Consider the following 23,845-nt stretch of genomic DNA (forward strand, 5'->3'; position numbering starts at 1 on the left):
GCTCCATCTGTGCTGATAACACAGTGTTCTTTGGCATCGCAGACAAGAGGAAGCCAGAAAGTGAATTCATTTCATTACCCCAGACGTTATGTGAATGACAAAGCGCTTTTACATTACACTCTGCTGTCAGCTCAGTGCCACCTGTAAGAGGCCCTGCTCCTCCGCCCCCCATGACCCCAAAGCAGGCTGCCTCCTGGGGGGTGACGATAACTCATCAGGCTTGAGGGCCTGTGTGTCAAACCGATCTGTCATTATGACCTTGCTAAATATTAATGTATCTGATATCTCACTTTAATCAATATTAACAGTGCCCTCAGGTATTCTGTCAATGCATTTAAACCCGTCTGCATCTTAAAGCATTGTCGCAAAGACTTACTTTGAGCAAGCATCAACCGAGCTGAATCAAATCAGCCGGGATGTTACGGATAGCGTAGCTTGTTTGGCTGCGTTTGAATTCAGGATTTAATAAGCAACAACTCTTTTCTGAGCTTATTAACCACAGGAAAAATGCCTCGTCATGACTTGGAGAGCCTTATTAGAATACATTCGCTTTCGCGAGTTGTTTTCATTTTCTGCCTCTCTGGTTTGACTTGGGTATGCAATTTTGGCAGTCAGATTTTCCTTTTTACCATTAGTGGGCTCCAAATGAAATAGACTCAGGTTGCCAGTGGTTCAGTAGCAGCTGGCGGGGTTTAATGGGACGACAGCATCTGCTTTTAGTTAATTTTAAAATTAGAAACACTTCTCTCATTTCCAAGATGGTGTTATGGTGATTAGAACTGGAAGACTCTGTTGGTATCAGAAAGGGAGAAAGGCTGAAAGGCACACTTGGCAGTGAATCGGTTATAAGGACGATAGCTTTATTTTATTATCTTCTCATTCATGTTCAAGGGCAGCTCAAACAAGCAGGTGTCCCTGTGGTCACCCTGAGGTGTTAAGCTGTCTCCAGATGTGTTCTTAAACTTATAAAAACCATGTGATCATCCACATCCCTGGACTTGGGTGGTACTTTCCTCTGCTCATGGGAAATGTCCCAAGACAGTTCTGAACTTGCAAGGTGCTTGAAATATCTAAACCCTCAAAAATTCATGACCTGGAAAACTGTTTTCACTTTCCGTGAGGCTCAGCGTAGAGAAGTCCAGGACACAAGCATGACACAACCTCATTTAAGCTGCTGGCAAAAAGAAATGCCGTGTTTTCAGTAATATCATTCTGCAATCAGAGGAAATTAGAGAATTGACACAAGGGAAAGATACTGACTTACTGTTTTCTTATTAAGTAATGCATTTAAGGGAACGGCACAGGATAAATTAATTTCACTTCATCTCTAAATAATTCCTAGTATGAATTTAAGATGGTCAGTCACAAACTTTGGATTTTTATTAGCATTAATATCATTTTCTTGTTACTTTATGTTACCAACTCAAACTTCAGCTCTTAACGAAAGAGATTTATTCACTATTTCCTAATGAATTTAAGATTACCTTAAGATGTTTCTTTGCTTTCTTCCTGATTCAGCAAGTGTTCAAATTGAACTAACTTACACCTCTTCCAAAAAAAGAATTCGAGTTTCTGAATAGTTGTGTACACACTGTCCTGTAGATATTCATTTTCTACATTTCCCAACCTCTCTACATTGTTTCAAAGTTATATATGTTTAAGAGAAAAAAATTGGGTGAGTCTGCCAGATTTTTAATTTTGCTCTTTTGTACCAATCTATTTTTTTCCCTCCAGTAGACAATTAATTCTGATAATTTTGCCCATTTGTGGTACTAGGAGTTATTTTTTAAAATTTATTTATTTATTTATTTACTTTTAAAAAGCAAAAATTTTTTATTTTGAAATAATCTCTAGCCTGCAGAAAAATTGCAAGTAAATAGTACAATAGACTCCCATAATACCCCTTCCCCAGATTTACCAAGTTTTAACATTTTTAGGCAGTTATTTTTTTAAAATTTCGATTCCTCCAGATAACGTTTATTTCAAATTTGAATTTTTTCAAAGTACTTTTTGTTTGGAATGCGTTTTTCTTTGCAGAAATGAAAAGTAACCTAACTTTTTAAAAGTCTGAGATAAAGTTCCAAGTCGTTTTATATTTTTTGACAGGAACTTCTGTTCACTTTGGTTCTCTTTAGTTCTTGAGAGCTAATCATTTACTTTGCTATTATTTTTCCTTTATTGCCATTTTTACATAAAATATTTTTGTATTTAAAATATTTTCAGCATTCTTTAAATACTCCTGTGTAAAAGTTTGTGGTGATTTCTAAAAGAAGGATGCATGCTTAATATCTTGCACGTTTTCTTCACTTGTGTCTCTACTGTGTGTGTTTTCATGACCTTCATGTTTAAAATTACAATAGAGAAAAATATTTCTCTCTGTTCTTCTTCTCCTTCCCCTTCCTGTTCTTCTTCTTCCCCTCCCCCATTCCTTTTTCTCGCTCCCCTTTCCTCCCCTGCCCCTTTCTTCTCTCCTCTCCGCCACACATGAAGTACTAATGGCAGCTGACCACCATTTGTACTCCTCCAGGTCAGGTAAAGGAGTGGGCAGCTGCCCTTCTCCCCTGGTGATGAGAGTTGTTTGCCTTCTTGGTCAGCTTCCATCCCTGGGGGCAGAAAGTAGCGGTCTGCTGGATTTTCCAACAGCCTCCTAGCTTTCCCTTGGACCAAGTTTCTTAAGGTTCCACAAGAACATGCCCCAGTGAGCAATTACATTCCTTCCCTTTACAGGTGTTTTTCTTTTCCTTCTTTTTTTTTTTTTTTTTTTTGGCTCTAACAGAGGGCACACATAGTCTGGTAGAATTTTTTTTTTTTACTAGAAACTTGAAGCAATTGGGGAAGGCAGGGAGAAATAGCAGATGAGGTGTCTTTGGGTGAGTCACGGTGTTTTAGTAAGTGGGGTGAAAATGTAACAGATGAATTATCGCAATTGGTAGGTTGGAACTCTGCTGAGTTAGAATTGTCCTGTGTTCTTCCTTCTTCTCCTTCTTTGGAATGAAAGCATCAGAGCAGGGAAGGGAAAGTGCTGGGAAAATGTGGTGGTAGCTTGTGTGTGCTGGTGAATTTTCTGTTTGTTTCTAAATTTAATTTGTAAAAACAGCTGGATGATTTTATTTTAAGACAGAGAACCATAGAAAGCCAGAAATCAGACTAATTTAGGGGAGTTTTACTATAAACGTATTACCATGTTTACTTTGTTTGTAGGACTTTTTACAAAGATTGAGGGAAAAAGTAAACTAACGTAGCTGAAAAAGATTCTGATTTTGGATTATAAAGAATATTCTCCAAACTCATTCAATCACTGGGCGTCTTCAAGTACTTTCGACTGGGACCCAAGTCAGTGTCGAGTAGGGTGCCAGCACGTGGGGCTGGGCTGAAAGTTTCCGGTTTCAAAAAAGTGACCACTGGTTATAGAATTATGAAGCATTTACCGAAATAAAAAGTCAACTATTTGTATCTCTGTTCATTAGTTTAGGTTTTAAACTAATCCACGAGGTGTGGTGTTCCTTGGCCAGAAAGGAAACAGAATTTCTACCTTATTTATGGTAGAACATACATTCTGATAGAACACTCTAAATGCATTTTTAAGTTTGAATCCCAAATAAGTTATTAACAAATTTACCTAGTCTCAGTGTATCCACGGATTGTTAAGAGCTGCTAGGGATGATTGAGTTATTTGAAAACAGTGAAAATTTAATAGAGGATTAATACCATAGACATTATGTAGTCATTGGCTTCTCGTGTGACAGTTCCTTTTTATTCCATGGATTCAAAGGATGGCTTATTTTTTCATATAAAGACTATGGTTCTCAAAATATAGAATGATCATTTGGTCAAAAGCTGAAAATAAAAGATTTCCTTTAGAAGCCTCCTGGATTTTAAAATGGTGATTTGCTGGTAGCAAGTTGATTGAAAATGTTATCTGACTTGTATGAGATTTAAATAATTGACTTAATGACAGAGAGAATATTCAGTTACTGCAGTAATTGGTTGGCAAAGCCTTTAGAACAGAATTATTTAGTCCTACTTATAAAGGATTGCACCTTTAATCAGAGTGCTTAATTTGATTTCTTGAATGTATCTATGGCTTGTCTGACAAACTCAGTAACAAATGAGTTCTGAACTGTAGGAACCGATCAAAATGTAATCAGTGTCAATTGCCATTGTTGTAGTTTATCGCATATTGCTGTCAGTTGCTGTAATCGAGAGCTGTTGAGGTGCTTTGAAAAGTTTCCAGACTTTTGAGTAATCGACTTCATGTATCTGATGTTATGGCTGTGAAATAACCATCACTTCCTGTTTTACTTTATTTTCAAAAAGTTTGAGAAATAACATTGCATTGTCACCCCTCCTTTCCCATGCCGAAGCCTCAGACTTTTTAAGTGGCATGCATGACTTAACATGGTGGTCCCATTTGGACAGGATTTTCTTTTTGAACTTTAGTTTGAAAAGGGTATACTAACAAGTTTCCTTCTGTATATAGACAAATAACAGTGTAAGGGAGGAAAAAATACCTGAAACGACTAGTTTTCTAGGGGGATCTTAGTTGAAACATCATTCTGGAGTGAGGGAGAAGTAAGTGTTTTCCACAAATCTCTTATTTTCTCCTTTGTGTGATTGGAGCGTAGAAACTCACTCCAGTTTCTGTTGATTGTTTGATGTCTTTCATCATAAGCCATTTACTGCTCCCTCCCAAGGGTAGGTACCACCACTGAGCGCTTATACTTTTGGTGACTCAGCTGTGGTAATTACCCACTCATTTGATGATTTATGGAAATCTGCGTACATTCCTGATTTGCTTTGATGCTCTCAGTAGTTCCACGAGAGCGTGTACGTTATCTCCGTCGTGCACATGAAGAGCTGAAGTTCAGAGAGGTTTGGAGCTGACTTGTTGGGGTGGTGAGGCTGGTCAGGGCTGAGGCGGGATTGAAGCCCAGGTGTGTGTCCCTTGCTGCACGCTCCTCTCTGCTGCCAGGTCATGGCCAAGTGCAGTAGCCCCGCCTCACAAGGCTCGGAGATGCCACCACACTTGGAATGCTTGCCTTTCCCACTATCCTTTCCTTTTATTTCAACCAGGGTTGACGTTTTCCTTTACAGAACTAATTGCGCTGCCCTCCTCCTCCTTCAACTCTTCTACTTCTTCTTTTTTTTAGTGCCTGTTTTACATCTTCTTTAGAGTTTACTAGATATTTGAAAGGGCATTTGTAAGAAATGCATCATTAACATACTTTTAGGACAAAGAAAACTAATTTAGAATGAATGTCAGACATGTTACATAGAGGCTTCTAGTAAATATTTCTTGGATGAGTGTATAGATTGTAACGTTAATGTGCAAGATTACCCATGAAAGACTTTTTAAGTTTATGTGTCATTTCTGTTTTGGTTGATCACGTATTAGTCTTCAGAAAGATAATATGATGAGTATAAACCTTAGAAGTGTGGGACCAGACTTACCATCCTTTGCCCCCACTGACTTCTTGTTCTTCTAATAGGAATTTTGCCATTAAGGGTACTGCCTGTTTCCCCTGTCATGACACAGTGTGATAGCAATCGTGCCACCTGAAACAAGTTCAAATGTATAGACACTGCAAAATGCCACATGCCGTAAGCCATGGCTACTGAGTAGTACCTTCTAATAAGAGTAGTAGTAGTAATAATAATAGCTGTACATGCTTTGCAGTTATGAATATTTAAATGCTCTGTCCAGTTCTCCCCTACTCCCAGCCCAACCCTTATCCTTTTACTTCGATCTTCACTACAGATTTTCTGAAGTGCGAGAAATGTCTGATAAAAGAATATGGCTTATAATATGATAAGAAATTATATGTAACGTTTTTATAGGAAACCACAGAATTCAATATTTGTGGTTTGGCTGTTTAAAGATGAGCCATTTGGTCAAGGTTTGAATTATTTTTTTCTTCCTTGCTTGCTCACCAGATGTGAAAACCTGCAATGAGGTGGACCTGGAGAATTCTATAGATTGGGAAGTGAAGACAATAACGAGTGCCCTGAAACAGTATTTGAGGTGAGCTCCTCTCGGTAGTGGGGCGGGGGGAGAGCGGACTGTGTGGATGTTTAACACACAGCAAATGCAGACTCCGAACATGCATCTCAAAAGTCAAACCTTATGAGAAAGGAGAACATTTATGAGGTACCTAACGATGTCCCAGGAAGTGTGGGACATAGTCAGTGAACATCAGTTGATAGATAAATTGCAACAGAACAGACCTGGAATAGACTTGGGTTTTGAAATAGAGTCTACTGTGGATGTGAGTTTTTGGAATTAAATCCTCTGAAACAGTAAGGAAGAAGGCTGTTTATTACATTCATTGAATCTTTTCTTTATGTTGTGGGCTAAAATGAAGACGTTTTCGTTTAAGTGTAAACCATGTGAACTTAAAGGATTATACTGATGACATACATATACCGAGCGATTTGAAAAGAAGTTTACTTGATGAGGTTTTTTATTTTTTTTTTAAGATAAACAGTTTTATATCTACTATAGGAAGTATCTAGGATTAGAGCTTGAAAAGCTTCAGCATTTCTTTGAGCATTCACCTTTTGAGAAAAGAAAGGAAATGAATGATCACAAAGCTTGAGGATAGATGAAGGATAAGTACACGGAGTAAGGGAATGGAAAACAGTCACGACTGTAATTCTTAGGCTGTGGGTCCGCTGGGGACTTCGCTTTTTGCCTGGCAGACAAATGGCACTGCTCCCCCATCATCAGTTCTTTTTAACCAACCCACAGGATTGATTTTCAGGTAAATACTATTTGGGTTCCAACAAGCACATTCGAATCAACTTACATTACATATTTTGTGTTTTAAAAAATTTGTATATTTTAAAAATTTCAAATTTATACAGGCGGAGAGATGAGTATAATGACTCCTCATGGCCCCATTATCCTGCTCTTCAGTTTTCAACATTCGACACTTCTTGTTTCATTAGTCTCTCTACTGCCACTTTTTGGAATAATACTTTAAAGATTTTCTAAAACATATTGCTGTACTCATAAATACTTGAGTGCATATCTCAAAAAAGGTAAGGACTTAAAAAAAGGACGTTATAGAAAAGACAAAAAGAATATAATTATCATACCTAACAAAATGCGTATGATGCAGTACTCAATCTGTGTTCCATTTTTACAGATTTTTTTTTCAAAAACGTATTTTAATGTTTGTTTTAATTCCTTCAGGATTTCAACACTGTCAGCACATTTCATTTGGTTGGTATGTTTTAAGTCGTTTTTCATTTGTGCAGTCCCCTCCCTCTACCCCGCCCCCCCAGCATTTAATTTGTTGATGAACCTGAGTCATTTTTACTCTTTTTTTTAATTTTTTAATTTTTTTTTTTTTTTTGCGGTACGCAGGCCTTTCACTGTTGCGGCCTCTCCCGTTGCGGAGCACAGGCTCCGGACGCGCAGGCTCAGCGCCCATGGCTCAGGGGCCCAGACGCTCTGCGGCATGTGGGATCTTCCCGGACCGGGGCACGAACCCGTGTCCCCTGCATCGGCAGGCGGACTCTCAACTACTGCGCCACCAGGGAAGCCCCTGAGTCATTTTTTAAAATAGAATTTTCCACATTTTAGATATGGCTGGTGGTATCCTCAGCTTTCTCTGTTATCTGTCATGTTTCCTATAAGCTAATAGTTAAATCTGTAGGCTTCGTTAGATTCACATTCGGCTTTTGTTTGTTTATTTATTGTAAGAATACATCATAGCAGTGCTGTATTCTTCCTGTTGTGTTATTACATCAGGAGGCCTGTGTTGTCCAGTTGGCCCACTTTTTAATGAAATTAACATTTATCAGTGGGTTCAGGTGTGTGTTACCTATTTTCAAGTATTTTATTTAAAGAAGATTTATTTTTTATTTTTTTACATCTTTATTGTAGTATAATTGCTTTACAATGGTGTGTTAGTTTCTGCTTTATAGCAAAGAGAATCAGTTATACATATACATATGTTCCCATATCTCTTCCCTCTTGCGTCTCCCTCCCTCCCACCCTCCCTATCCCACCCCTCTAGGGGTCACAAAGCACTGAGCTGATCTCCCTGTGTTTTGCGGCTGCTTCTCCCTAGCTATCTGTTTTACATTTGGTAGTGTGTATATGTCCATGCCACTCTCTCACTTTGTCTCAGCTTACCCTTCCCCCTCCCCGTATCCTCAAGTCCATTCTTTGGTAGGTCTGTGTCTTTATTCCCGTCTTACCCCTAGGTTCTTCGTGACATTTTTTTTTTCCTGGATTCCATTTACATGTGTTAGCATACAGTATTTGTCTTTCTCTTTCTGACTTACTTCACTCTGTATGACAGACTCTAGGTCCATCCACCTCACTACAAATAACTCAATTTCGTTTCTTTTTATGGCTGAGTAATATTCCATTTTATATATGTGCCACATCTTCTTTATACATTCTTCCGATGATGGACACTTAGGTTGCTTCCATCTCCTGGCTATTGTAAATAGAGTTGCAATGAACATTTTGGTACATGACTCTTTTTGAATTATGGTTTTCTCAGGGTATATGCCCAGTAGTGGGATTGCTGGGTCATATGGTAGTTCTATTTGCAGTTTTTTAAGGAACCTCCATACTGTTCTCCATAGTGGCTGTACCAATTCACATTCCCACCAGCAGTGTAAGAGGGTTCCCTTTTCTCCACACCCTCTCCAGCATTTATTGTTTCTACATTTTTTGTTGATGGCCATTCTGACCAGTGTGAGATGTTATCTCATTGTAGTTTTGATTTGCATTTCTCTAATGATTAATGATGTTGAGCGCTCTTTCATGTGTTTGTTGGCAATCTGTATATCTTCTTCGGAGAAATGTCTATTTAGCTCCTCTGCCCATTTTTGGATTGTGTTGTTTGTTTTTTTGATGTTGAGCTGCATTAGCTGCTTGTAAATTTTGGAGATTAATCCTTTGTCGGTTGCTTCATTTGCAAATATTTTCTCCCATTCTGAGGGTTGTTTTTTGGTCTTGTTTATGGTTTCCTTTGCTGTGCAAAAGCTTTTAAGTTTCATTAGGTCCTATTTGTTTATTTTTGTTTTTATTTCCATTTCTCTAGGAGGTGGGTCAAAAAGGATCTTGCTGTGATTTATGTCATAGAGTGTTCTGGCTATGTTTTCCTCTTAGAGTTTGATAGTTTCTGGCCTTACATTTAGGTCTTTAATCCATTTTGAGCTTATTTTTGTGTATGGTGTTAGGGAGTGTTCTAATTTCATACTTATACATGTACCTGTCCGGTTTTCCCAGCACCACTTATTGATGAGGCTGTCCTATTTCCACTGTACATTCCTGCCTCCTTTATCAAAGATAAGGTGACCATATGTGTGTGGGTTTATCTCTGGGCTTTCTATCCTGTTACACTGATCTATATTTCTGTTTTTGTGCCAGTACCATACTGTCTTTTTTTTTTTTTAACATTTTTATTGGGGTATAATTGCTTTACAATTGTCTGTTAGTTTCTGCTTTATAACAAAGTGAATCAGTTATACATATACATGTGTTCCCATATCTCTTCCCTCTTAGTACCATACTGTCTTGATTACTGTTGCTTTGTAGTATAGTCTGAAGTCAGGGAGCTTGTTTCCTCCAGCTCCATTTTTCGTTCTCAAGATTGCTTTGGCTATTCGGGGTCTTTTGTGTTTCCATACAAATTGTGAACTTTTTTGTTCCAGTTCTGTGAAAAATACCATTGGTAGTTTGATAGGGATTGCATTGAATCCGTAGATTGCTTTGGGTAATAGAGTCATTTTCACAATGTTGATTCTTCCAATCCAAGAACATAGTATATCTCTCCATCTATTGGTATCATCTTTAATTTCTTTCATCAGTGTCTTATAATTTTCTGCATACAGGTCTTTTGTCTCCTTAAGTAGGTTTATTCCTAGATAGGTAGGTTTATTCCTAGAAATTTTATTCTTTTTGTTGCAGTGGTAAATGGGAGTGTTTTCTTAATTTCACTTTCAGATTTTTCATCATTAGTGTATAGGAATGCCAGAGATTTCTGTGCATTAATTTTGTATCCTGCTACTTTACCAAATTCATTGATTAGCTCTAGTAGTTTTCTGTAGCATCTTTAGGATTCTCTATGTATAGTTTCATGTCATCTGCAAACAGTGACACCTTTACTTCTTCTTTTCCGATTTGGATTCCTTTTATTTCTTTTTCTTCTCTGACGGCTGTGGCTAAAACTTCCAAAACTATGTTGAATAAGAGTGGTGAGAGTGGGCAACTTTGTCTTGTTCCTGATCTTAGTGGAAATGGTTTCAGTTTTTCACCATTGAGGAGAGTGCTGGCTGTGGGTTTGTCATATATGGCCTTTATTATGTTGAGGAAAGTTCCCTCTCTGCCTACTTTCTGCAGGGTTTTTATCATAAAAGGGTGTTGAATTTTGTTGAAAGCTTTCTCTGCATCTATTGAGATGATCATATGGTTTTTTTCCTTCAGTTTGTTAATATGGTGTATCACGTTGAGTGAGTTGCGTATATTGAAGAATTCTTGCATTCCTAGCATAAACCCCACTTGATCATGGTGTATGATCCTTTTAATGTGCTGTTGGATTCTGTTTGCTAGTATTTTGTTGAGGATTTTTGCATCTATGTTCCTCAGTGATATTGGCCTGTAGTTTTCTTTCTTTGTGACATCTTTGTCTGCTTTTGGTATCAGGGTGATGGTGGCTTCGTAGACTGAGTTTGGGAGTGTTCCTCCCTCTGCTATATTTTGGAAGAGTTGGAGAAGGATAGGTGTTAGCTCTTCTCTGAATGTTTGATAGAATTCACCTGTGAAGCCATCTGGTCTTGGGCTTTTGTTTTTTGGAAGATATTTGATCACAGTTTCAATTTCAGTGCTTGTGATTGGTCTGTTCATATTTTCTATTTATTCCTGGTTCAGTCTCAGAAGGTTGTATTTATCTAGGAATTTGTCCATTTCTTCCAGGTTGTCCATTTTATTGGCATAGAGTTGCTTGTAGTAATCTCTCATGATCCTTTTTATTGCTTCAGTGTCAGTTACTTCTCCTTTTTCATTTCTAGTTCTATTAATTTGAGTCTTCTCCCTTTTTCTCTTGATGAGTCTGGCTAATGGTTTATCAATTTTGTTTATCTTCTCAAAGAACCAGCTTTTAGTTTTATTGATCTTTGCTATCATTTCCTTTATTTCTTTTTCATTTATTTCTGATCTGATCATTATGATTTCTTTTCTTCTGCTGAACTTGGGGTTTTTTCCTTCTTCTTTCTCTAATTGCTTTAGGTGCAAGGTTAGGTTGTTTATTTGAAGTGTTTCCTGTTTCTTAAGGTAGGATTGTATTGCTATAAACTTCTCTCTTAGAACTGCTTTTGCTGAATCCCATAGGTTTTGGGTCGTCGTGTCTCCATTGTCATTTGTTTCTAGGTATTTTCTGGTTTCCTCCTTGATTTCTTCAGTGATCACTTCGTTATTAAGTAGTGTATTGTTTAGTCTCCATGTGTTTGTATTTTTTATAGACCTTTTCCTGTAATTGATATCTAGTGTCATAGCGTTGTGGTCGGAAAAGATACTTGATACGATTTCAATTTTCTTAAATTTACCAAGGCTTGATTTGTGACCCAAGATATGATCTATCATGGAGAATGTTCCGTGAGCACTTGAGAAAAATGTGTATTCTGTTGTTTTTGGATGGAATGTCCTCTAAATATCAATGAAGTCCATCTTGTTTAATGTATCATTTAAAGGTTGTGTTTCCTTATTTATTTTCATTTTGGGTGATCTGTCCATTGGTGAAAGTGGGGTGTTAAAGTCCCCTACTATGATTGTGTTACTGTCAATTTCCGCTTTTATGGCTGTTAGTATTTGCCTTACGTATTGAGGTGCTCCTATGTTGGGTGCATATATATTTACAATTGTTATATCTTCTTCTTGGATCGATCCCTTGATCATTATGTAGTGTCCTTCTTTGTCTCTTGTAATAGTCTTTCTTTTAAAGTCTATTTTGTCTGATATGAGAATTGGTACTCTAGCTTTCTTTTGATTTCCATTTGCATGGAATATCTTTTTCCATCCCCTCACTTTCAGTCTGTATGTGTCACTATGTCTGAAGTGGGTCTCTTGTAGACAGCATAAATATGGGTTTTGTTTTTGTATCCATTCAGCCAGTCTGTGTCTTTTGGTGGAAGCATTTAATCCATTTACATTTAAGGTAATTATCAATATGTATGTTCCTATTCCCACTTTCTTAATTGTTTTGGGTTCGTTATTGTAGGTCTTTTCCTTCTTTTGTGTCTCATCCTAGAGAGGTTCCTTTGGCATTTGTTGTGAAGCTGGTTCGGTGGTGCTGAACTCTCTCAGCTTTTGCTTGTCTGTAAAGGTTTTAATTTCTCCATCAAATCTGAATGGGATCCTTGCTGGGTAGAGTAATCTTGGTTGTAGGTTTTTCTCCTTCATCACTTTAAATATGTCCTGCCACTCCCTTTTGGCTTGCAAAGTTTCTGCTGAAAGATCAACTGTTAACCTTATGGGGATTCCCTTGTGTGTTATTTGTTTTTTTCCTTGCTGCTTTTCATATGTTTTCTTTTTATTTAATTTTTGATAGTTTGATTAATATGTGTCTTGGCATGTTTCTCCTTGGATTTATCCTGTATATGACTCCCTGTGCTTCCTGGGCTTGATTAACTATTTCCTTTCCCATATTAGGGAAGTTTTCGACTATAGTCTCTTCAAATATTTTCTCAGTCCCTTTCTTTTTCTCTTCTTCTTATGGGGCCCCTATAATTCGAACGTTGGTGGGTTTAATGTTGTCCCAGAGGTCTCTGAGACTGTCCTCAGTTCTTTTCACTCTTTTTTGTTTATTCTGCTCTGCAGTAGGTTATTTCCACTGTTTTATCTTCCAGGTCACTTATCCATTATTCTGCCTCAGTTATTCTCCTATTGATCCCTTCTAGAGTATTTTTAATTTCATTTATTGTATTGTTCATCATTGCTTGTTTCCTCTTTAGTTCTTCTAGGTCCTTGTTAAATGTTTCTTGCATTTTCTCTATTCTATTTCCAAGACTTGGGATCATCTTTACTATCATTATTCTGAATTCTTTTTCAGGTAGACTCCCTATTTCCTCTTCATTTGTTTGGTCTGGTGGGTTTTTACCTTGCTCCTTCATCTGCTGTGTGTTTTTCTGTCTTCTCATTTGCTTATCTTACTGTGTTTGGGGTCCCCTTTTTGCAGGCTGCAGGTTCGTAGTTCCCGTTGTGTGCCTGTCCCCAGTGGCTAAGGTTGGTTCAGTGTGTTGTGTAGGCTTCCTGGTGGTGGGGACTAGTGCCTGTGTTCTGGTGGATGAGGCTGGATCCTGTCTTTCTGGTGGGCAGGTCCACGTGTGGTGGCGTGTTTGGGGTGTCTGTGGCCTTATGATTTTAGCCAGCCTCTCTGCTAATGGGTGGGGTTGCGTTCCTGTCTTGCTAGTTGTTTGGCATAGGGTGTCCAGCACTGTAGCTTGCTGGTCGTTGAGTGAAGCTGGGTGTTGGTGTTGAGATGGAGATCTCTGGGAGATTTTCGCCATTTGATATTACGTGGAGCTGGGAGGTCTCTTGTGGTCCAGTGTCCTGAATTCTGCTCTCCCACCTCAGAGGCACAGCCCTGACTCCTGGCTGGGGCACCAAGAGCCTTTCATCCACACGGCTCAGAATAAAAGGGAGAAAAAGTAGAGAGAAAGAGGATAAAATAAAATAAAATAAAGTAAGATAAAATAAAATAAAGTTATTAAAATAAAAAAATAATTATTAAAACTTTTTTTAAAGTAAAAAAAAAAAACGGATGGACAGAACCCTAGGAAAAATGGTGAAAGCAAAGCTATACAGACAAAATAACACACAGAACATACACATACACACTCACAAAAAGAGAAAAAGGGAAAATTATCATGTCTCCCAAAGTCCACCTCCTCACTTTGGGATGATTCGTTGTCTATTCAGGTATTCCAGAGATGCAGGTACATCAGGTTGATTGTGGAGCTTTAATCTGCTGCTCCTGAGGCTGCTGGGAGAGATTTCCCTTTCTCTTCTTTGCTCGCACAGCTGCGGAGGTTCACCTTTGGATTTGGCCCCGACTTTGCGTGTAGGTCGCCTGAGGGCGTCTCTTCACGCCCAGATAGGACGGGGTTAAAGGAGCTGCTGATTCGGGGGCTCTGGCTCACTCAGGTCGGGGGGAGGGAGGGGTACGGATGCGGGGCGAGCCTGCGGCGGCAGAGGCCGGCGTGACGTTGCACCAGCCTGAGGCGCGCTGCACGTTCTCCCGGGGAAGTTGTCCCTGGATCATCACGGGGCCCTGGCAGTGGCGGGCTGCACAGGCTCCCCGGAAGGGAGGTGTGGAGAGTGACTTGTGCTCGCACACAGGCTTCTAGGTGGCGGCAGCAGCAGCCTTAGCATCTCAGGCCCGTCTCTGGGGTCCGTGCTTTTAGCCTGCGGCTCGTGCCCGTCTCTGGAGCTCCTTTAAGCGGCGCTGTTAATCCCCTCTCCTCGTGCACCAGGAAACAAAGAGGCAAGAAAAAGCCTCTTGCCTCTTCGGCAGGTCCAGCCTTTTCCCCCGTACTCCCTCCCGGCTAGCCGTGGCGCACTAACCCCCTGCAGGCAGTGTTCACGCCGCCAACCCCAGTCCTCTCCCTGCGCTCCGACCGAAGCCGAGCCTCAGCTCCCAGCCCCGCCCGCCCCGGCGGGTGAGCAGACAAGCCTCTCGAGCTGGTGAGTGCTGGTCGGCCCTGATCCTCTGTGCGGGAATCTCTCCGCTTTGCCCTCTGCACCCCTGTTGCTGTGCTCTCCTCTACGGCGCCGAAGCTTCCCCCCTCCGCCACCCGCAGTCTCCGCCCGCGAAGGGGCTTCCTAGTGTGTGGAGACCTTTCCTCCTTCACGGCTCCCTCCCACTGGTGCAGGTCCCGTCCCTATTCTTTTGTCTCTGTTTTTTCTTTTTTCTTTTGCCCAACCCAGGTACGTGGGGAGTTTCTTGCCTTTTGGGAGGTCTGAGGTCTTCTGCCAGCGTTCAGTAGGTGTTCTGTAGGAGTTGTTCCACGTGTAGATGTATTTCTGATGTATCTGTGGGGAGAAAGGTGATCTCTGCGTCTTACTCTTCCGCCATCTTCCTCAGGTGCCAAAGAAGATGTTTTTAGCCCCTGTTTGAGATTTTTTTTCTTAACCTTTTAAGTACAGTCAGTCCTCTGTATCCTCAGGTTGGTCCCACATTCACGGACTCAACCAACCGCGGATGGTGTAGATTGTTTATGGTCCACAGTTGGTTGAATCTGTGGAAACTGAGGCCAGACTGTAGAACTTAAGCATCTGCAGATTTTGATGTCCAAAGTGGGTCCTGGAACCAATCCCCTGCTTATGCTGAGGGACGACCTTATTATTATCCCTGTTCTAGAAGGGGGTAAAATGAAGACTAAATCTATGTGCTTACGTTTAGTTTGCCACTGGTAGTGACTAACTGGTTTAGATGAGGATTATGGTACTATCTCATTAGCCCCAACCCTGGGATTGGAGTGTACACTTCCTGATGATAGTGACATCTTATGTGGTTTTGGTCATTGCAGTATCTCAGCATCTAGAGCTAACTCTGTCACTCAAATATGAGAGCAGAGGTTCTAAACTGGGGGTGATTCTGGTACTCTCCAGCCCTACTCCAGGGCTCTTTGGCAATATTTGGAGACATTTTTGGTTGGCAGGATTCCTGAAGAGGGATGCTGCTGGCATCTAACGCGTGGAGACCAGGGATGGACAGCTGAACATCTGCAGTGTGCGAGACGGCCCTCCCCTGTCCCCAGATGTCCAAAATGTCAGTAGTGCTGAGGTTGAGAAAGCCTGTATTAGACGGATGAAGGACAGAATGGGTAAAGGATATAAAAGTAAAATAAATTTCCTATATTAACCTGACCAGCAGAGGATGGTGCCTTGCCAGGAGGTAGCTTTAAACCCAGTTTACTGTTTTTTAAGCTTATGCCTAGTACAGTTCAAAATGATTTGGTTATTGGTTGGAAGCTAAGGGCAAAAATCCACTTCTTTTGTAGTAAATTGCATGTGTGTTTTTTCCTGCTTCACATGATTCTTTCTTCCCTTGTTGGGGGAATTAGTTTAATAAACTAGAGGATCTTTTTCTGCAATACATACAGTTTCTTTCTGGTTCTTTTCTTTTTTTTTTTTTTTCTTGCGGTACGCGGGCCTCTCACTGTTGTGGCCTCACCCGTTGCGGAGCACAGGCTCCGGACGCGCAGGCTCAGCGGCCATGGCTCACGGGCCCAGTCGCTCCGTGGCATGTGGGACCTTCCCATACTGGGGCACAAACCCGCGTCACCTGCATCGGCAGGCGGACTCCCAACCACTGCGCCACCAGGGAAGCCCTCTTTCTGGTTCTTGATACTCTCTGAAGTTAGTTCCTTCTTGTCTCTGGTCTTGTGTTACTTTTTCTGTTTTTTTTCTCTTTACATTGCTTCATCCTATTGAATTTCACTTTTAAGGAAGCATTGCCTACAGAAGAACATTAGGAGATGCTATTATTGTATAACTTCACTCCTAACAATATACACAGGCTGCCTGAAGGTGATAAAGTGATTATCATAAAATGGCAGATGCCTTGGGAGAGTTGAAAGTTAGGTTGCTGTTCCCTTCCCCTATGTTATTTTTAGCAACTGAAGATGCAGTAATCAGGATTTAATAAATTTTCTGGTGATGCACCAAAGAGGAGAAAACTGAGGTTTTTATTTACCTTCATTTTGGCTACCTGGTTACGGTCAAGCAAGGGTGTTTCTTTTAGCACAAGAGGTAATACAGTGTGATGGTTTGGAGCATGGGCTCTGGAGCCAGCCTGCCTGGGTCACTTATGGCACAATGACGTGAAGCTGAATATAGCTTTTCTCACCAAAGAAGCTGTTGCCCTTGAATTCTTTTCGCTGCAAATATTGGATCGGAGGTTGGAAATAGATGAAGGGAAATAGCCAAACATCCCCATCCCCCCTCCGTCCCCAACAAACACTAAACTAAAATGAGCAAAGCCTCCAGGGTCTGGGAGGTAGAAAAAGATGTGCGATAGACACATGTATGGCATCTCCCGTCATCTTCTTCTGACTTGAGGCGAAGTTGTTTGTTTTTTTTTTTTTTTTAAAGCTAAAACGAGGGTTGGATTCCAGCCCTCTGGTTGATTTCCCATCTGTTCTGACCATAATTTTGATTTCCGGTCATGTGTTCATTTCAGCATTTTCCCATTGTCAGGGGAGAGATGAGCTATTTTGTGAGGTTTGTAGTAAAATGATTTTACCTGGAAGAAACTTCTAAGCCTGGAAATGAGAATGGGACTTTTGGGGAAGAAAATGCCACTCTAGTAAATATTATGCTTTATACCCCTAGACAGAGCCCGTTGAGAGGTAGTTCATGTTGGGTGAGAAGCCGACAGGTATGATGACTCAATATAATGAATTTTGTATGGGGAACTTGTCCTTTTTATTACTGCTTCCCCAACATTAACAATACTTAATACTTATTTTTTTATGCTGCCTTGCCTGGCTAGACATACAGCAGTGATATAAGCAGCATGTAGAAGATACCTAGATACAAATTCATTTTTATTGGAAAAGAAATGCCCTCTGTGGGGTTTCTGAGTGTTCTCATTTTTCCCCCTTTCTTTTCGAAACCCTTTAACTTTCATTCTCTGACAGATTAGCATTTTCCTTCATCGCTACTTCCTGCTTGTTCGAGTTTTGAAACAAAACCAAAGGTTTCCTTCTGATTGCCTCTTCTTTTTCTTTATTTAGTCTGTGGTGTAATTCATTTTATTTTTCTTTCCTAAATGAGAGTGTAGGGGATGAAGGGGAGGGAGAGAGGAAATAAAAGAACAGTTTTTTCTTCACTAGGGCTTTTAAGTTTTAGTATCGGCCTCTACAGCTGTCATTTCATGCGCATGCGCGCACATGTGTGTGTCCGTGTGTGTCCTGCAGCATCAAAGGCTGTATGTAAGATAAAATGGTGGCTACTAGGGGATGGTGGAGGGATAAGATTGATGGTGTATAAGGGTACAAACTTGTAATGAGTAGTAAATAGACCCTAGAGATCTAAGGTACAGTATAATGAATGTAGACAATAATAGTACACTATAATTATGTAATGTGATAAATATTGACACATCGGTGATATCACGATATATAAATGTATCAAAATAATAGGCTGTACACCTTAAACTTACCCAGTGTTCCAAGTGAAATTTATTCAATAAAAAATTGTATGTAGGGAACATAATCTGTAAATTTGTTTTTCCATTTTGTTGAAGTTTTATTGACGTGTAACTGACGTACAATAAACTGCATATATTTATAGTACACATTTTGATAAGTTTGATGTGTGTGTACATCTGTGAAGCCATCACCAAAGTCAAGTGGCTGAACCCTCCCATCACCCCCAGAGTTTCCTCAAGCCCCTTTGAACTCCCTGTCTCTCACTTTTCTCTTCTCATTCCCTGATCCCTGGGCAAACCACTGGTCTGCTTTCTGTCATTATACATTAATTTGCACTTCCTATAATTTCATATAAATGGAATAACATAGCATGTACTTTTTAAAATCTGGGTTCTTTCACTCAGCATAATTACAGATTCACCTGTGTTGTAGCAAGGACCAATAGTTCATTCCTTCTCAATGCTAACTAGTGTTCCATTTTATGGATACGCCACAAATTTCTGTTTTATCCATTTACCTGTTAATAAATATTTGGGTTGTTTATAGCTTTTGGCTGTTATAAATAAAGCTACTAAAAACTTTTGTGTACAAATCTTTGAGTGAACGTAGGCTTTCATTCCTCCTGGGTAAATCCTAGGAGTATAACACCTGGATTGTACGATAGGTGTATGTTTAACTTTTGGGGAAACGGACAAACTTTTTTCCAAAGTGGTTGTTTTTCATTACATTTCCACTTACGATGTACAAGAGTTCCATTTCCTTTACATCCTTGCCAAATCTTGATATTTCGGATACAAGTCTTTAGATAATGTGCTTTGCAGATGTTTTCTTCATGACTTCCTGGCTTGTATTTTCATTCCCTTAAAAGTGCCTTGCAAAGAGCCTTTAAAAATTTTGATGAAGTTGAATTTACTAGTTTTTATGGACTGTACTTTATGGATTGTGCTTTTGCCTAATCCAAAGTCACAAAGATTTTATGTTTTCTTCTAGAAGTTTTATAGTTTTAGGTTTTACACTTAGATCTATGATCTATTTTAAGTTAGTCGTTGTGTAAGATATAGAATATGGATCCAAGTTCACTTTTGAATATGGATGTCCAGTTGTTTCAGTACCATTTGTGGGAAAAACTATCCTTTCTCCACTGAATTGTCTATTGTTTGCTAGTATGGTGAGTTGCATTGATTTTAATTTAATATTAAGGCAGTTACATTTCTGTGATAAACCCAGCTTGGTCATGATGTATTATCCTTTTATTTATCTTGTTGAATTCCAGTTGCTAACGTTTTATTTAGAATAGTTGCATCTACATTCATGAGTTATACCGGTCTGTAGTTTTCTTATAATGTATTTAATTTTGGTACTAAGGTAAATGCTGACATCAAAGAATGAGTTAGAAAATATTCCCTCTTCTATTTTCTGGAAGGATTTGCATAGAATTGGTATTATTTCTTTTTTAACTGTTTGATAGAATTTATCAGTGAGTCATTTGGGCCTAGAGCTTTCTTATTGGCAGGATTTTTAACTACAAATTCATTTTCTCTAATTGATATGGGTTACCTGTTTCTCAGGTTACCTATTTCTTTTGGAGTGAGACTTAGTAGTTTGTGTCTTTTGAGACATTTGTCCATTTCATCTAAACTGTTGAATTTGTGGGCATGAATATTTTCGTAATATTTTATTTTCTTTGTAATACTTTAGAACCTGGAGTGATTCTTCAGTCGCCTCTATTACTTCTGATTGGTGATTTGTGTTTTCTTTTATTTCCTAATTATTATGGCTAGACTTACCAACTTTATTGATTATTTCGAAGAACCAGTTTTTGGATTTATTTATTTTCTCTGTTTCTGTTTGTTTGTTTTCTGTTTAATTGATTTCTGCTCTGATCTTGGTTTCTGTTTTTCTGCTTATTTTGGGTTTAATTTACTTTCTTTTTGGCTGTTTAAGTTAGGAAGTTTAAGACCGTTCTTTTTTCTAACATAGGTACTTAGTGGTATAAATTTACCACCAAATACTGCTTTACCAACATCCCTTAAATTCTGATATGTTGTATTTTCATTTTTGTTTCAATTCAGAATACTTCCTGATATTCCTTTCTTTGAGGTTTTCTAGATATCTCTGTTATTGATTTCTAATTTAATTTTTACTGTAATCAGAGAAATACCCTGTATAAATTGAACCCTTTTAAATTTATGGAGATGTGTTTCATGGTCCAGGATCTCTTTATCTTGATAAATGCTTCATATGCACTGGGAAAGAATGTGTCTTCTGTTGCTTTTGGATGGCGTTTCATTTAGGTGATGGACGTACCCGTCAGGTGAAGTTGGTTGATAGCTTTGGTCAAATCTTCTCTATCCTAACTGATTTTGTCTACTCGTTCTATCCGTTATTGAGACACAGAGGTATTTAAGTCCCTGGCCATATTTGTGGGTTTGTCTATTTCTCCTTGCAGTTGCATCCATTTTTGCCTCCTGGATTTTGAAGATCCTGTTATTAGACCCACTAACATTTAGGATTGTTAAAAAAAACAAACAGCCATTTAGGATTATTATGTCTTCTTGATGAATTGACCTCTTTATCAATATGAAATGACCTTCTTTATCCCTGGCATTTTTTTGGGGCTTTTGCATATGTTTAAAATTTTTTTGTGTGTGTATCTTTGATGTCTTTTTTTTTAAGCATTTGAAGAGGAGTTTCTGGCCTACGTGATTTAAACCTTTTAAAAGTTTTTATCTTTTATCTTGCCAGATTGCCCTCCAGAAGGGCTGTACAGATTGATAACTTGTCTTAGTGTTCTTTAGGTGTTTATACAGTCTGGAGATCTGGTCTTTTAAAATTTAAGATATGTATAAATGTTGATTGAACTGTAACATTCTGTTGACCACAGGATAAAAATCTACCATTTATGTAATCTGTTTGTAGAAAATTAAAATGATATGGGTGTTTTTTAAGTTGTCATCAATTTTATTTCATTCCTCTGTTATTTCATAGACATATATCAATATTGGATATCATATTTTTATAATAGAGATGTAAGAGAAGAGGACTGGAGGGATTTCCCTGGTGGTCCAGTGGTTAAGAATTCACCTTCCAGTGCAGGGGGTGTGGGTTCGATACCTGGTCAGGGAGCTAAGATCCCACATGCCTCATGGCCAAAACAAAAACAAAAACAAAACAAAACATAGAAACAGTATTATAGCAAATTCAATAAAGACTTTAAAAATGGTCCACATCAAAAAAATCTTAAAAAAAAAAGAGGACTTGATTTCTTTAAATTTGTTTAATCTTTTCCATATTTTTTTTTGTGGCATCCAGTTAATATCCTAGAGGTGATTTTCAAAATTATATGTTTATATTTGGTTGGATAGAATATTTGACTTTAAATAAGTTAGTATGTGGAAGGGAGTTTTATACATGAAATCAGATGTTTATAAAGGTACTTTCCAAGATTAAATATGAAATACTGTGTGCTTAGATCTGATAGAGATTTGTGACTACTTAAGCTTGGACAGTGCGTGGTGCAGATAACACTTAATAAAGGAATCCATTTGAGTGATGTATCTTCTTTGATATGTAAAAGTATTTCCTAGGGAAGTTTTGTACATTAAGAAATGCATGACATATTTAATATCCTTTTATAAAAAATGAATGCAAAAAGAGGTGACCTATTTGTATTTGTTTGGTAATTCTAAGCTGTCCTTTTAATACAGGAGTCTTCCAGAGCCGCTGATGACCTATGAATTACACGGAGACTTCATCGTTCCAGCCAGTACGTATTGCATTGAGGTGATAGAAACAGTTTTGTGATTGACAGTGTGTACAAACTGAAATTTCCACATGAAAAATTTATCTTTATGTTATTGTAATCTGTGTTAAAAATGGAAATCACTTGAGGAGGTGTTTGCCCCCCCTTTTTAGAAGATGAAAAAAGGGACAATTAATATATTCATTCATTCATTCATTCATTCACTCACAGACATGTATTTATGTCCTACTGTGCACTAGTCACTGGTATATAATGAATATATAGAGCCATGAAAGGATTTCTGCCCCCAGGAGCCAATTCTTTAGCAAGTATTGGGGCGCACACACCTCTCCCTGGACCATAATGTATATAATAATGACGTGAGCACAGTACGATGGGAACACAGGAGTATTTAACTTACAGACGGTTGGGGAGATTAGCAGATTCGGAGAGATTCGCATGTTGGAAATGACTTCACGTAGAAAGATATTGAGATGGAAATTGCAGGCAGAAGGAATATTGTGAGCTCATACCGGAAGCCCACACAATATTTGGTAGAGAGTGAATTCTATGTGATAAAATGTTAAATGAAAAAGGCTTAGAGTTGGTAGCATTTTAATTTGTGATTAAATTTTTTGTGAGTCATACTCATTTCGAGCTTTCTTGCTTTCTCTCTCTGATACACTCTCTTACACTGTCTGTTGTACACATTCAGTTTTTCTATTCGACACTTGGTGTTAAATCATCCCAGTCTTCCAAAATATTCTGGGGTTAGGTATTTAATAGTTAAGGAAAGGAAGGTGGAGACATGCTAAGTGACTTGCCAGATTTTGGAGATCTTTATTTAAAATTCAAAACCCCAGTTCCACTGGCTAAAACCTGCAGTATTGGTTTTCACAGGTGCACTGACAGTAGTTGTAACTGTATCTCCATTTCCTTTTATTTTCTTCCCTTGGATGTATTCCATCGTTTAATCTGTTGAAAACTTTAGCGCAATCCCTTGGGTCCTATGTTACTCCTGCCTGAACATTGCTTTAAATGTATCTTCTTGTGAGGTCCCTGCTCCAGCCAGCACGAAGGTTCCTAGGAGGTTGCAGAAAGAAGGAATAGTTAGGCCCAGTTCGACTCTACATATAAAACAGGCATTTGGAAAAGGCAAAAATATGGTTCTGTTCACTTTTGTTTTCACCTGGAAGAGGATTTCTTTTTTCTTTTTAAAGGGAGTTTGTATGATCAAGGAAGTGAGGGAAAGATTTCTTGGCAAAAACTCAAGCAAATGCTTAGTTGTTTTGATTCTTCCCCGTGGCATTTTTGGCAAACTGGGGGAAGAGAAATTAAACTCTCATTGGAGGACAGTTGTTTCATGTTTGCCTCAGAGACTGGAAAAAGCAGAAGAGTGCCAATTTTAATCTAGAATCCTTTGAGAATTGGAGAAAGATAAAGGGATTATGGAATAAAGTTTTCAGTTACCACAGGTTAGTATCATTATCACGCCTTGTAACCGAATCCAGTGTGTTTGAAATTCTAACATCGATGTATTTTACCAGATGAAGAGGTAGGAACTTAGAAGTGTTTACTAAGTCCGTGGTGGTAGGAGGTGAGTTTCAAGAGTTGTTGAGGCTATCTTTCAACACTGTGGGAGAAGACATTGTGCCAGTATGAAGGGTAGCATCACCTCCTAGACGAGTACCTTGTGTTCTGCTTCCTGACTATGTTGGGATCTGACATAGAGTCTTCACAATGATTTGAATAACAAGCCTGTTCCAGAGAAACACTGTAGCTACTGTATTATTGGCAGGTATTTGCACCCAAGTGGAGTTACGGTTGGCATGGGACCCATAGTTACCTTATTTAATGGGGAAAAGTACGTATATTAAATGGGTGTATTTTCATGGCCAACATTTCCAGTGCAGACTTTCATTTTTT

At 38.9% G+C, this 23,845-nt stretch overlaps 1 protein-coding gene across 2 annotated transcripts in view; it reads left to right on the forward strand.

Annotated features, from left to right (window-relative positions):
* Positions 1-23,845, forward strand: part of ARHGAP10 (Rho GTPase activating protein 10) — a 325,886-nt gene that overhangs the window by 197,514 nt on the left and 104,527 nt on the right. For both annotated transcript variants that reach the window (XM_027117132.1, XM_027117131.1), the window contains exons 15-16: positions 5,935-6,022; positions 21,885-21,943. In XM_027117132.1, the coding sequence (XP_026972933.1) occupies positions 5,935-6,022; positions 21,885-21,943 (147 nt within the window). The remainder of the gene's footprint in view (positions 1-5,934; positions 6,023-21,884; positions 21,944-23,845) is intronic.

Source organism: Aethalodelphis obliquidens, unplaced genomic scaffold (genome assembly GCF_003676395.1).
Source record: "Aethalodelphis obliquidens isolate GAN/ISIS:26980383/991018 unplaced genomic scaffold, ASM367639v1 scaffold17, whole genome shotgun sequence".
NCBI classification, from domain to species: Eukaryota; Metazoa; Chordata; class Mammalia; order Artiodactyla; family Delphinidae; genus Aethalodelphis; species Aethalodelphis obliquidens.